The 12,482-nt window shown below is 44.7% G+C and overlaps 1 protein-coding gene across 1 annotated transcript in view; it reads left to right on the top strand.

Moving 5' to 3' along the window:
- Nucleotides 1–12,482, top strand: part of etnppl (ethanolamine-phosphate phospho-lyase) — a 46,433-nt gene that overhangs the window by 23,755 nt on the left and 10,196 nt on the right. The window contains exons 7-9 of the mRNA XM_046319382.1: nucleotides 5,091–5,173; nucleotides 5,496–5,721; nucleotides 6,537–6,691. Coding sequence (XP_046175338.1) covers nucleotides 5,091–5,173; nucleotides 5,496–5,721; nucleotides 6,537–6,691 — 464 coding nt within the window. The remainder of the gene's footprint in view (nucleotides 1–5,090; nucleotides 5,174–5,495; nucleotides 5,722–6,536; nucleotides 6,692–12,482) is intronic.

Here is a 12,482-nt window from a genome sequence, read left to right as displayed (position 1 = left end):
ACCAACACAGATTGACGAGCTCAAATAGACAGAAGCCTTGAATAATTGTTAGTGGAATTTCTAAATTCCGATATGTTTTATAGCCAAAATCAATTTCGCACTCTCTCTAGTTCATTAATGAGGTGTAAGTTCATTAATTATGCATGAAGTAGATCAAGACCAGTCTTAAAAGCCAAAGGTAACAGCGTTTAGTACTAAACACATACACATATTTCCACAGGTTATAAACTGAAAATGACGTCAGCGTTTTCTAAACGTTCTATCTATTTCACAAGTAGAGGGGCCCTCTAGCTCTCGAGCCTTCGCGTTATCAGCACGAAGTCAAGGTCAGTCAGTATAAATCAACATTCTAGACAGTCTGGAGATGGGCCGTTCCTGCCACCTGGAGATTGTACAAATGAATGAACTAAGGAACAGACCTTCATTGTTACTAAACTCCTGACTACATTATATACAATTGGGAATGGGAGCAAGAGAGAAAATTCACATGTACAGTACATTATAGCATTTGGACTAGTCAGTTCTGATTGGAATGTATACATAATTAGTCATTTCAACCATAATTTCCTCTTAACAATATGGCAGACCAATTCAAACTCCTCTCTCGGTATGTCCAGCCCACTCATTATCTCAGTCAATCATGGCTAGTGCGAAGGTTGCAACTTTTTCTGTGGTTTAACCAATAAGGCTTGCAATTTAGCAATTGTATTCGTATTTACAGATGGCATACAAGTTTGTAATTCATTAAGGCACATGGAAGTTCACATGTTCCAGAAGGCATTTCTGCCAAAAAACGCATTTTGACCCAAAAAATTGTTTTACGTTCAAACGGCTCTCCTGTGAAGTTGTGACTTGTGACACACACCAAGTTTCCTGAATAGGGTCACATTTGTGACACACTACCTGGATTCGGGCCTATGTAGCAAAATTTGAAATTGTGTTTTTTACATTGGATAAAAGTCGAGACTCCGAGCTAGAAAATGGTATATCATACACTGCAGTTGAGGAACAATGAGAAAGTCATTATTCTTTGAAAGTTGCTAAACTTGTTACCCCACTTTCGAATGTTTTGGTACACCTACTGGAGAGCTCTTCTTTGTCTACACTCATTCAGCTTTGTTCACACCCTCTCTTTAAGGATTCACAGTGTAGTAAACAACCAACGATTTCAAGACTAAAAGTTGTGAAAGTAGTAGCAAAAATATGTACTACAAATCAACTTTATCTTGTCCTTGGCCTATGTCATAATCTGACTTTGGTGCAGGTCATGTTGTTCATCCCATTACCGTCTCTGGTAAACACACACTATATCAAATAAAATCTAAGTTTATTTGTCACATGCAAAGGATACAGAAGGTGTAAACGGTACAGTGAAATGGTTACTTGCATAGTGGAGTCTTTTGTTTAGACATGTAGCTAGCTAGCTCGCTAAGGAATTAACCATAACCTCGAATAGCGAGCCAGCCAACTAACTTTAGCTTGCTAGTTAACAGTACGCTTTAACTTGCAATTAAAACAACTTTCTGACTAAATTAGAAATGTATAATATCTGAAAATGTAGCTAGATTCTTACCTGTAAACATGGATGAACGCTCCTACCTCAGTCATGGATGCCATGATTTCCCTTAGTTTGAAGATGCAATCTGGAGACAGGTATTTTATACAACTGCCTTCTTTCTGTGTTCTCTTTGTGAACTCTCCGCATTTGGCAATCATCTCTCTGCTTCCACTGGGCATTCCACTGATTTCAAAACTCGGTCAACTTCTTCCGTGACAACGACACCGTTTCTTCCCCACCATTGTCATCAAACGACTCTACCATGTCAAATAAAATCCAATCAAAATGTATTTGTCACTTGCTCTGAATACATCTTACAGTGAAATGCTTACTTACAGGCTCCAACCAATAGTACAAAAAAGGTATTAGGTGAACAATAAAACAACAGTAAAAAGACAGGCTATATAGAAGTAGCGAGGCTACATACAGACACCGGTTAGTCAGGCTGATTGAGGTAGTATGTACATGTAGATATGGTTAAAGCGACTATGCATATATGATGAACAGAGAGTAGCAGTAGTGTAAAAGAGGGGTTGGCGGGTGGTGGGTGGGACACAATGCAGATAGCCCAGTTAGCCAATGTGCGGGAGCACTGTTTGGTTGGCCCAATTGAGGTAGTATGTACATGAATGTATAGTTAAAGTGACAATGCATATATGATAAACAGAGAGTAGCAGCAGCGTAAAAAGAGGGGTTGGGGGGAGCACACAATGCAAATAGCCATTTGATTACCTGTTCAGGAGTCTTATGGCTTGGGGGTAAAAACTGTTGAGAAGCCTTTTGTCCTAGACTTGGCACTCCGGTACCGCTTGCCATGCGGTAGTAGAGAGAACAGTCTATGACTGGGGTGGCTGAGGTCTTCGACAATTTTTAGGGCCTTCCTCTGACACCACCTGGTGTAGAGGTCCTGGATGGCAGGCAGCTTAGCCCCAGTGATGTACTGGGCTGTACGCACTACCCTCTGTAGTGCCTTGCGGTCAGAGGCCGAGCAATTGCCGTACCAGGCAGTGATGCAACCAGTCAGAATGCTCTCGATTGTGCAGCTGTAGAACCTTTTGAGGAGCTCAGGACCCATGCCAAATATTTTTTGTTTCCTGAGGGGGAATAGACATTGTCATGCCCTCTTCACGACTGTCTTGGTGTGTTTGGACCATTCTAGTTTGTTGATGATGTGGACACCAAGGAACTTGAAGCTCCCAACCTGCTCCACTACAGCCACATCGATGAGAATGGAGGCGTGCTCGGTCCTCCTTTTCCTGTAGTCCATAATAATCTCCTTAGTCTTGGATACGTTGAGGGATAGGTTGTCTCTGACTTCCTCCCTATTAGGCTTAGGCTGTCTCGTCGTTGTCTGTGATCATGCATACCACTGTTGTGTTGTCTGCAAACTTAATGATGGTGTTGGAGTCATGTGGCCATACAGTCGTGGGTGAACAGAGAGTACAGGAGGGGCCTAAGCACGCACCCCTGAGGAGCTCCAGTGTTGAGGATCAGCGTGGCAGATGTTTTGCTACCTACCCTCACCACCTGGGAGCGGCCCGTCAGGAAGTCCAGGATCCAGTTGCAGAGGGAGGTGTTTAGTCCCAGGATCCTTAGCTTAGTGATGAGCTTTGAGGGTACTATGGTGTTGAACGCTGAGCTGTAATCAATGAATAGCATTCTCACATAAGTGTTCCTTTTGTCCAGGTGGGAAAGGGCAGTGTGGAGTGCAGTAGAGATTGCATAATCTGTGGATCTGTTTGGGTGGTGTGCAAATTGGAGTAGGTCTAGGGTTTCTGGGATAATGGTGTTGATGTGAGCCTTTCAAAGCACTACAGACGTGAGTGCTACAGGTCTGTAGTCATTTAGGCTGGTTGCCTTTGTGTTCTTGGGCACAAGGACTATGGTGGTCTGCTTGAAACACGTTGGTATTACAGACTCAATCAGGGACATGTTGAAAATGTCAGTGAAGACACCTGCCAGTTGCTCAGCACATGTCCGGAGCACACGTCCTGGTAATCCATCTGGCCCTGCAGCCTTGTGTATATTTCCCTGTTTAAATGTCTGGTTCAATGAAAATGTTTTTACCTAAATCAGGGATTTACTCATTGTCTGATTCATTTTCAGAGAGAGTCAGCATGGCAACGACCATCCTCCAGAAAGTAGTCCATCACAATGTTTTCCCACTGTGCTTTATTGATAGTGCTATTAACTTCAAGGCAGCAATGTTGAGAGCAGTAGCAAAACTTTTTCAGTTTTTCATGATATCTTTCAAAAAAAATCACATACTGAGCAGCTCATGTTATAGACAGAAGCACGTTACATAGCAGACCAATCCGAACATCTCTCAGCATGTCCAGCCCATCCATTATCTCAGCCAATCATGGCTAGCAGGAGGGTTCCTGTATTTTTCCATGGCTAAACCAACTAGGCTCTTTATTTAACAATTGTATTTTGTATTTATAGATGGCATACAAGTTTGTTATTAAGGCACATAAAAGTTCACATGTTCCATAAGGCATTTCTGCCAAAAAACATATTTATATGCCTCTCCTGTGAAGTAGTGATGTGAGACATACACAGAGTTTCTTGAAACGAGTCACATTTATCTACAGTAGATGGCAGTCTGTCTAGGCTTTAGGTACTTGTACAGGATGTCTGCAAGATGTGGTCTTCAAATCTGGACTGTACTTCTAAGGTATTCTAATGTTTTGTAGTCCAGTGTTGATTTTCTTTACATGAAATAACTATTTACCCATCACACAATGTAGAACATTTGAGGTGCTCAGTTCTGGTGAGCTCCTGCCGAAATCAAGCACTGCCCATACACAAAGGAAGTTGCCTGTTTTTGCCCGTTTTTCCCCCCCAACACAGGCAATAACAATTGTATCTTCCACCCCTCCTTCTTCCCCCCCCCCCCCCCCCGTCATTCCTATCTCTTCTCTTGCTGTTTCTCCCACTCTCAGGTCAGGGACGAGAATGGGCTGCATAGAGGAACTCCACAGATCTGCCTGTCCCCTGGTTACACTGATTTACAGGGGCTCTTGTGGGGCTTCCCAGGGCCAATGACACTGGCTGGATTAACCCTCTGTTCCAGGAAAAACCTGGGAGATCCACAGCCAAATCCAATGGAAGGTCCCATCTTTACTTTCTGACATCAGTCATTCCCAGTTCAGTAGCAAGATGGAAGTGATGGCCGCCCTAGAAGGCAAAGAGATGGAAATCGATGGATTTACAATGCAGTTCTCCCAGAAGACAAGCCAGCCTAACGGACCTTTTTCTGTATGATGCAGTCTCATCTTATGCCTTTAACCATATCTTTTTCATCTTGTTGCTATTGTGCTTTAAGGCGTAGTGAGATTGTTTTCTTCCTGGCTGGGAATGGCTAAATGTTAGCCAAAAAGTGAGACTCCACTGTTATGAAAAAGGGGAGAGAGGAATTCACAGGTTCATAGATCTGGGACACTACCTGGGACAAGTCTTTCCCCTATCTGTGGGTCTTGACATAAGGGGAGACATGGTGTTGGGTCTGATGTGCTCTTCTCTTGTGCAGGTTGCTGCTTTTATTGCAGAGTCGCTGCAGAGTTGTGGTGGGCAAGTCATTCCCCCTGCAGGCTACTTCCAGAAAGTGGCACAGTATGTACCAAGAGACTGCATTTACTCACTATAAGACCCCATTTACACCTGCTATTTGTGGATTGCGATTGGCCCATCGCCACACTGAAATTGGGTGTTATAAGATGCACTGTGATCTGATTGGCAATCGTATAAATTTTTGGTGGTAATTGGCTAACATTTACATTATTGTTATTTATGAAAGAGCACAAGAGGCAACTTTTAATTTGATTTATTTTTGTGTTGCAAGTAAATACATTTGTTGTTTTGTAGCTGACAAATTGCAGCAGTGTGTGTGTGCACGAGTACTTCCATACCAGTGCACTGTTCCTCTCCCCCACAGACATGTTCGCCAGGCTGGTGGCCTATTCATCGCTGACGAGGTGCAGGTGGGATTTGGCCGTGTTGGCACCCACTTCTGGGCCTTCCAGCTACAGGGAGAAGACTTTGTGCCTGACATTGTCACCATGGGCAAGCCCATCGGCAACGGGCACCCCATGTCATGTGTGGTCACCACAAGAGAGGTAGCAGAGGCCTTCAAGAACTCTGGCATGGAGTACTTCAACACGGTAAGAGGATTAGCAACCAAGTGGTTACATAAACTGTCAAACGTTAACTTAACTGTTCCTAATGTTTGTACACTGTATTTACAATTAGTTAGCTTCACACTTGCTACCTACCAACCACTCCTTCCTTCATGCTTGGAGGCGAGAAGGAAGGAGTGTTTTGTAGCCAGCAAAAGAGTGAAGCTAACTAATTGTAAATACACTGAGTGTACAAAACATTAGGAACACATTCCTAATATTGAGTTGCTCCCCCCCCTTGGCCCTCAGAACAGCCTCAATTCATCGGGGCATGGACACTACAAGGTGTCGAAAGCATTCCACAAGGATGTTGGCCCATGTTGACTCCAATGCTTCCCATAGTTGTGTCAAGTTGGCTGGTTGTCCTTTGGGTGGTGGACCATTCTTGATACACACAGGAAACTGTTGGGCGTGAAAAACCCAGCAGTGTTGCAGTTCTTGACACTACGATACCCTGTTCAAAGGCACCTAAATATTTTGTCTTTCCCATTCACCCTCTGAATGACACACATACACAATCCATGTCTCAATTATTTCAAGGCTTAAAAATCCTTATTTGACCTTTCTCCTCCCCTTCAACAACACTGATTGAATTGGATTTAACAAGCCAATAAGGTATTATAGCTGTCACCTTGATTAACCTGGTCAGTCTATGTCATGGAAAGAGCAGGTGACCGTAATGTTTTATATACTCAGTATAAATGTAAATAGGTGAAATTTAGCAAATTTCGCCAATTCCCAGCAGATTTGTCTTCCAGTTGTACATGACCTGACTGTTTTCTGCAACTTGGATTTCCCAGTTTGGCGGTAACCCTGTGTCCTGTGCCATCGGCCTTGCTGTGCTGGACGTGATTGAGAAAGAGGATCTCCAAGGCAACGCGCTACGAGTGGGGGGCTACCTGATGCGACTGCTGGAGCAGCAGAAAGAGAAGCATCCACTAGTGGGGGATATCAGGTACACACACACACGCACACACTGCACCTTCCATAACCGCAGGGCTTTCCAGAGGGTGTTGCGGTCAGCACAACGCATCACCGCACTGCCAGCCCTGGACATCTTCGGCACCCACTGTCACAGGAAAGCCAAGAAGATCATCAAGAACATCAGCCACCTGAGCCACGGCCTGACCTATCGTCCAGAAGATCAGTACAGGTGCATCAAAGCTGGGACCAACAGACTGAAAAACAGCTTCTATCGCAAGGCCATCAGACTATTAAATAGCCATCACTAGCCGGCTTCCACCCAGTACCCTGCCCTGAACTTAGTCACTGTCACTAGTTGGCTACCATCCGGTTACTCATCCCTGGACCTTAGAGGCTGCTGCCCTATGTATTTCAAATCAGGTGTAGACCTTAAAGTGAATTGCTTACTTACAAGCCCCTAACCTGCAATGCAGTTAAAAAAATATGAATAAGAATAAGAAATTGAAAGTAACAATTAGTTAAAGAGCAGCAGTAAAATAACAATAGTGAGACTATACAAAGAGGGTACCGGTACAGAGTTAATGTAGTCGAGGTAATATGTACATGTAGGTAGAGTTATTAAAGTGACTATGCATAGATAATAACAGAGAGTAGCATCAGTGTAAAAGTTGTGTGGGGGGTGGCAATGAAAATAGTCTGGGTAGCCATTCAATTAGATGTTCAGGAGTCTTATGCCTTGGGGGTAGAAGCTGATTTAGAAGCCTTGTGCACCTAGACTTGGTGCTCCGGTACCGCTTGCAGTGCGGTAGCAGAGAGAACAGTCTATGACTAGGGTGTCTGGAGTCTTTTGATAATTTTTAGGGCCTTCCTCTGACACCGCCTGGTATAGAGGTCCTGGATGGCGGGAAGCTACCCTCTGTAGTGCCTGGCGGTTGGAGGCTGAGCAGTTGCCATGCCAGGCAGTGATGCAACCAATCAGGATGCTTTCCATGGTGCAGCTGTAGAACCTTTGGAGGATCTGAGGACCCATGCCAAATCTTTTCAGTATCCTGAGGGGGAATAGGTTTTGTCGTGCCCTCTTCACGACTGTCTTGGTGTGCTTGGACCATGTTAGTTTGTTGGTGATGTGGACACCAAGGAACTTGAAGCTGTCAACCTGCTCCACTACAGCCCCGCCGATGAGAATGGGGGCATGCTTGGTCCTCCTTTTCCTGTAGTCGACAATCATCTCCTTTGTCTTGCTCACATTGAGGGAGAGGTTGCTGTCCTGGCACCACACGGCCAGGTTTCTGACCTCCTCCCTATAGGCTGTCTCCACTGTGTCATCGGCAAACTTAATGATGGTGTTTGAGTCGTGCCTGGCTGTGCAGTCATGAGTGAACAGGGTGTACAAGGGGGGACTAAGCACGCACCTCTGAGGGGCCCCTGTGTTGAGGATCAGCGTGGCGGATGTGTTGTTACCTACCCTTACAACCTGGGTGCGGCTCGTCAGGAAGTCCAGGATCCAGTTTCAGAGGGAGGTGTTTAGTCCCAGGGTCCTTAGCTTAGTCCCATAGTCAGCCTGGTACGGCAACTGCACCGCCCTCAACCGCAAGGCTCTCCAGAGGGTAATGCGGTCTGCACAACGCATCACCGCGTGGCAAACTACATGCCCTCCAGGACTCCTACAGCACCCGGTGTTACAGGAAGGCCAAAAAGATAATCAAGGACAACAACCACCCGAGCAACTGCCTGTTCACCTCGCTATCATCCAGAAGGTGAGGTCAACACAGGTGCATCAAAGCTGGAACCGAGAGACTGAAAAACAGCTTCTATCTCAAGGCCATCAGACCATTAAACAGCCATCACTATAACATAGAGAGGCTGCTGCCAACATACAGACTAAAATCACTGGCCACTTTAATAAATGGATTTAATAATGGTGTGTTTGGGATCATTGTCATGCTGAAAGACCCAGCCACGTTTCATCTTCAATGCCCTTGCTGATGGAAGCAGGTTTTCACTCAAAATCTCACGATACATGGCATTCTTTCCTTTATACGGATCAGTCGTTCTGGTCCCTTTGCAGAAAAACAGCCCCAAGGCATGATGTTTCCACCCCCATGCTTCACAGTAAGTATGGTGTTCTTTGGATGCAAATCAGCATTCTTCTTTATTGTGTTTTTTTTGTTGGAATTTTACCCCCTTTTCTCCCCAATTTCATGGTATCCAATTGTTTTTAGTAGCTACTATCTTGTCTCATCGCTACAACTCCCGTACGGGCTCGGGAGAGACGAAGGTTGAAAGTCATGCGTCCTCCGATACACAACCCAACCAAGCCGCACTGCTTCTTAACACAGCACGCATCCAACCCGGAAGCCAGCCGCACCAATGTGTTTGAGGAAACACTGTGCACCTGGCAACCTTGGTTAGCGCGCACTGCGCCCGGCCCGCCACAGGAGTCGCTGGTGCGTGATGAGACAGGGACATCCCTACCGGCCAAGCCCTCCCTAACCCGGGCGACGCTAGGCCATTTGTGCGTCGCCCCACGGACCTCCCGGTCGCAGCCGGTTACGACAGAGCCTGGGCGCGAACCCACAGTCTCTGATGTCACAGCTGATCACTGCGCCACCCGGGAGGCCCTAACTTAGCATTCTTTGTCCTCCAAACACGACGAGTTGAGTTTTTACCAAAAAGTTATATTTTGGTTTCATCTGATCATATAACATTCTCCCAATCTTCTTCTGGATCATCCAAATGCTCTCTAGCAAACTTCAGACGGGCCTGGACATGTACTGGCTTAAGCAGGGGGACACATCTGGCAATGCAGGATTTGAGTCCCTGGCGGCGTAGTGTGTTACTGATGATAGGCTTTGTTACTTTGGTCCCAGCTCTCTGCAGGTCATTCACTAGGTCCCCCTGTGTGGTTCTGGGATTTTTGCTCACCGTTCTTGTGATCATTTTGACCCCACGGGGTGAGATCTTGCGTGGAGCCCCAGATCGAGGGAAATTATCAGTGGTCTTGTATGTCTTCCATCTCCTAATAATTGCTCCCACAGTTGATTTCTTCAAACCAAGCTGCTTACCTATTGCAGATTCAGTCTTCCCAGCCTGGTGCACGTCTACAATTTTGTTTCTGGTGTCCTTTGACAGGTCTTTGGTCTTGGCCATAGTGGAGTTTGGAGTGTGACTGTTTGAGGTTGTGGACAGGTGTCTTTTATACTGATAACAAGTTCAAACAGGTGCCATTAATACAGGTAACGAGTGGAGGACAGAGGAGCCTCTTAAAGAAGAAGTTACAGGTCTGTGGGAGCCAGACATCTTGCTTGTTTGTAGGTGACCAAATACCTATTTTCCACCATCATTTGCAAATAAATTCATTAAAAATCCTACAGTGTGATTTTCTGGATTGTTTTCCCTCATTTTGTCTGTTGTAGTTGAATTGTACCTATGGTCAAAATTACAGGCCTCTCTCATCTTTTTAAGTGGGAGAACTTGCACAATTGGTGGCTGACTAAATACTTTTTGCCCCACTGTATATACTGTATTTCATACCATCTTTTGCATCTTGCCTATGCCGCACCACCATCGCGCATCCATATATTTATATGTGCATATTCTTATTCCATCCCCATACATTGTGTGTATAAGGTAGTCGTTGTGAATTTGTTAGATTACTTGTTAGATATTACTGCATTGTCGGAACTAGAAGCACAAGCATTTCACTACACTCGCATTAACATCTGCTAACCATGTGTATGGTCAAATTTGATTTGATAAGTGTGCCTTGAATTTAAAACAAAGCACCCCCACACCATCACACCTCAACTTCAGGAGGCTGAAGAAATTTGTCTTTTCACCTAAACCCTCACAAACATCGACAGATACACAATTGAGAACATCCTGTCGGGCTGTATCCCCGCCTGGTATGGCAACTGCACCGCCCTCAACCGCAAGGCTCTCCAGAGGGTAGTGCGGTCTGCACCATTTCAGTTTGTCCGTGATGTGTACGCCGAGGAACTTACACTTTCCACCTTCTCCACTACTGTTCCGTCGATGTGGATAGGGGGGTGCTACCTCTGCTGTTTCCTGAAGTCCATGATCATCTCCTTTGTTTCGTTGAAGTTGAGTGAGAGATTACTTTCCTGACACCACACTCCGAGGGCCCTCACCTCCTCTCCTGTAGGCTGTCTCGTTGTTGTTGGTAATCAAGCCTACCACTGTAGTGTTGTCCACAAACTTGATGATTGAGTTGGAGGCGTGCATGGCCATGCAGTCATGGGTGAACAGGGAGTACAGGAGAAGGCTGAGAACGCACCCTTGTGGGGCCCCATTCTTGAGGATCAGCGGGGTAGAGATGTTATTTCCTAACTTCCACCTGGAGGCGGCCCGTCAGAAAGTCCAGGATCCAAATGCACAGGGCAGGGTCGAGACCCAGGGTCTCAAGCTTAATGATGAGTTTGGAGGGTACTATGGTTTTGAATGCTGAGCTGTAGTCAATGAACAGCATTCTTACATAGGTATTACTCTTGTCCAGATGGGTTAGGGCAGTTTGCAGTGTGATGGTGATTGTATCATCTGTGGACCTATTGGTGGCGGTAAGCGATAAGCCATCCCACCTGGTTTACGCTTAGTGGGACTATCATTTGTTTTTCAACAGGACAATGACCCAAAACACACCAGGAGAGTGATGGAGTGCTGCATCAGATGGCCTGGCCTCCACAATCAACCGACCTCAAACCAATTGAGATGGTTTAGGATGAGTTGGACCGCAGGAAAAGCAGCCAACAAGTGCTCAGCATATATGGGAACTTCAAGACAGTTGGAAAATCATTCCTCATGAAGTTGGTTGAGAGAATGCCAAGAGTGTGCAAAGCTGTCATCAAGGCAAAAGGTGGCTACTTTGAAGAATCTAAAATCAAAAATATATCATATCTCAGAACAAGAATAGACTGATGAGTTTCAGAAGAAAGTTCTTTGTTTCTGGCCATTTTGAGATTGTAATTGAACCCACAAATGCTAAAGAAGGCTAGTTTTAATGCTTCTTTAATCAGAACAACAGTTTTCAGCTGTGCTAACATAATTGCAAAGGGGTTTTCTAATGATCTAATGATCACTTAGCCTTTTAAAACTTGGATTAGCTAACACAATGTGCCATTGGAACACGGGAGTGATGGTTGCGGATAATGGGCCTCTGTACGCCTATGTAGATTTTCCATAAAAAATCTGCTGTTTCCAGCTACAATAGTCATTTACAACATGAAAAATGTCAACACTGTATTTCTGATCAATTTGATATTTGTTATTTTAATGGACAGAAAATGTGCTTTTCTTTCTAAAACAAGGACATTTCTAAGTGGCCCCAAACTTTTGAACGGTAGTGTATGTATTCATACTCCGGACATTGCACATCCTAATATTTCTCCATTTCTTAATTCCATTATTTTACTTTTAGATTTGTGTGTATTGTTAGATATTACTGCACTATTAGAGCCAGGAACACAAGCATTATACTACACCCACAATAACATATGCGACATATGTGTATGTGACCAATAACATTTGATTTGATTTGATTTGACACACACAGGGAAAAACATCCACTGGCAAGAAATATCAAGTAGGTCTACTCACTTAACTAAGGGGGAGAGAGACATCATCTGAGCCTGATACTGACTCCCTAATATTGCAATAGCTTAGAGCTCTACACATTTACCATTGATCATGTATTTGGGTGTCACAGTTGTGTTTCAGTATTTGCAGATATACAACATCAATAATGTTTTTAGTCAGAATTTTTTTTTTGGCGGGGGGGGGTTTAAACAATATGGTATTGTAAAGTA

The sequence above is a fragment of the Oncorhynchus gorbuscha genome, linkage group LG21, assembly GCF_021184085.1.
Source record: "Oncorhynchus gorbuscha isolate QuinsamMale2020 ecotype Even-year linkage group LG21, OgorEven_v1.0, whole genome shotgun sequence".
Taxonomy (NCBI): Eukaryota; Metazoa; Chordata; class Actinopteri; order Salmoniformes; family Salmonidae; genus Oncorhynchus; species Oncorhynchus gorbuscha.
Note: the sequence above shows the minus strand (reverse complement) of the source record. Positions and strands in the feature narration are given on the sequence as shown.